Source organism: Anneissia japonica, unplaced genomic scaffold (genome assembly GCF_011630105.1).
Source record: "Anneissia japonica isolate Jap-2015-1 unplaced genomic scaffold, ASM1163010v1 scaffold573_len2283161_cov171, whole genome shotgun sequence".
Classification (NCBI taxonomy): domain Eukaryota; kingdom Metazoa; phylum Echinodermata; class Crinoidea; order Comatulida; family Comatulidae; genus Anneissia; species Anneissia japonica.
Genome location: NW_022719802.1, coordinates 1,812,454 through 1,814,383, shown reverse-complemented (window position 1 = coordinate 1,814,383; position 1,930 = coordinate 1,812,454). Strand labels below are relative to the sequence as shown.

Genomic DNA, 1,930 nt, shown 5'->3' with positions numbered 1-1,930 from the left:
ATATATATACATACATATATATAAATATATATATGTATATATGTATATATAATATTATATTATATAAAAAAGCATTTATTAAATCGGAATGAAAATGTATTTCTTTAACTGAAATACTGTCATTTAGATACAAGTTAAATATATATGATTATATATATATATATATACATATTTATATATATATAAATTTATATATATATATATATATTTAATATATATATACACATATATATACATACAATGTATTTACCTTTCTTTGATGATTATTATATATATACATATATATAAATATAGACCTATATGTATATATATTATATTATATAAAAAAGCATTTATTAAATCGGAATGAGAATGTACTTCTTAAACTGAAATACTATCATTTAAATACAAGTTAAATACAAATTGAATTGTTAATGCTCATGATATTTTAAAACAAAAATATAAATCTAACCTTGACACGCTGGTCCCGTGTAACCATCATAGCACGTTGACCCAGATCTACATCCTACTTTCCTGTCACAGTCGCTTGGATCACAGTGACATACTTGACGACAATCTGCTCCATAGTGTCTTTCATCGCATTCTGATAAACAATAAATTTACAATATATATCGTAGGTCAAAGTATTCCATTTAGGCATCGGACAGATTTTTACTATAATTCTTGGTTATTTTTAGGCCGCTATAAATTGTCAAATTGTTTAGGGATCCCCCCCCCCCACCACCGGGGACCTCGGACCCCAATCGGGCAAATCCTGCCGCCATCCCTGTTTCTATTTTTTTTAATTTACAATTTTTTTGCAAACTCAAAATTCACATTATAGGCAAAAAAAAAAAAAAAAGATATATCAAAACAATTATCTGTTAAAATTAACATAAAACATATTTTTTAACATTCTCTGTTAAATAATTCTGAGCCTAATAAATATGATTGTGATCTGCTTAGAGGATTTGCCATGCTTTTATGACTGTACGTTCGACACTGCATTTGTACTTTTTTTTTAATTGTAATTGGAATTATTCTATCATTGATATAGTTAGTATAAAATCATTTTCTGTTTTTATCCAGTCCATAGTTTAATGTCTTTTCTATTGATTTTTTGCTGTTTGTTACTGATATTGTTTGTTTTAAAAAATGTTAAAAAAAAATTCTTTCTTTTTGTTTTTATCTTGTCCATAATTGTTGGCTATTCTATTGCAAGTATTGCTGGTTGTCTCTGATTTTGTTGATGTGGAACAGTTTTACAGTGAATTTCATTCTATCCATTTCCGATGTCTGATCTATTAGATTTCTGCTCTGTTATTCCATATCTTTTATATTTTTACTTTATCATTATTACAATTTCTACATGTTTGTTTTTCTATTTGCATGTTAAATAAAATTTGAATTTGAATAATTGGAACTATAGTATTTTGTTCATCAGGGTAAATGAAATGTTATTCATTACTTTTTTTAAATGCGTCAAGTTTTTTTTTAATTATTCAGCCGTTTTCTCGTCTGCGTGTTAAATTAATTATACTACTTCTTATCATGTCCACAAAAATATTGACAATAGTACCTACATATAATAGTACATCTGTGATTATTAAGTCTCACCCTGTGTTTAGCCTTTGTCACCTATGTAATATACCAGGTTACACTTTATAGGCCTATCGTTATGAGCATGGTAATCTAGATTAAAAGGGTTATTTCTGGATCCTGGTATTTTAAACATATATAGTACCCTATTCTGCATAAGATATGAAACAAATTTCTAAAAGAGTGATACAAGTAGGCCTAATTGTAATTCAATATCTCAAACTTCAATGTTCACGATGATCTTATTTTATTCCGTAAGTCAAAAGTTTGTTTTGTAATCTGTGTTAATGGCACGCAGACAACCACAAAATTACTCATAAAATCATTTAAATATATATATATATATATATAT

The 1,930-nt window shown here is 26.5% G+C and overlaps 1 protein-coding gene across 1 annotated transcript in view; it reads right to left on the bottom strand.

Annotated features, from left to right (window-relative positions):
- Window positions 1–1,930, bottom strand: part of LOC117111001 — an 18,036-nt gene that overhangs the window by 7,574 nt on the left and 8,532 nt on the right. Inside the window, exon 5 of the mRNA XM_033253858.1 lies at window positions 452–583. Within this exon, the coding sequence (XP_033109749.1) occupies window positions 452–583 (132 nt within the window). The remainder of the gene's footprint in view (window positions 1–451; window positions 584–1,930) is intronic.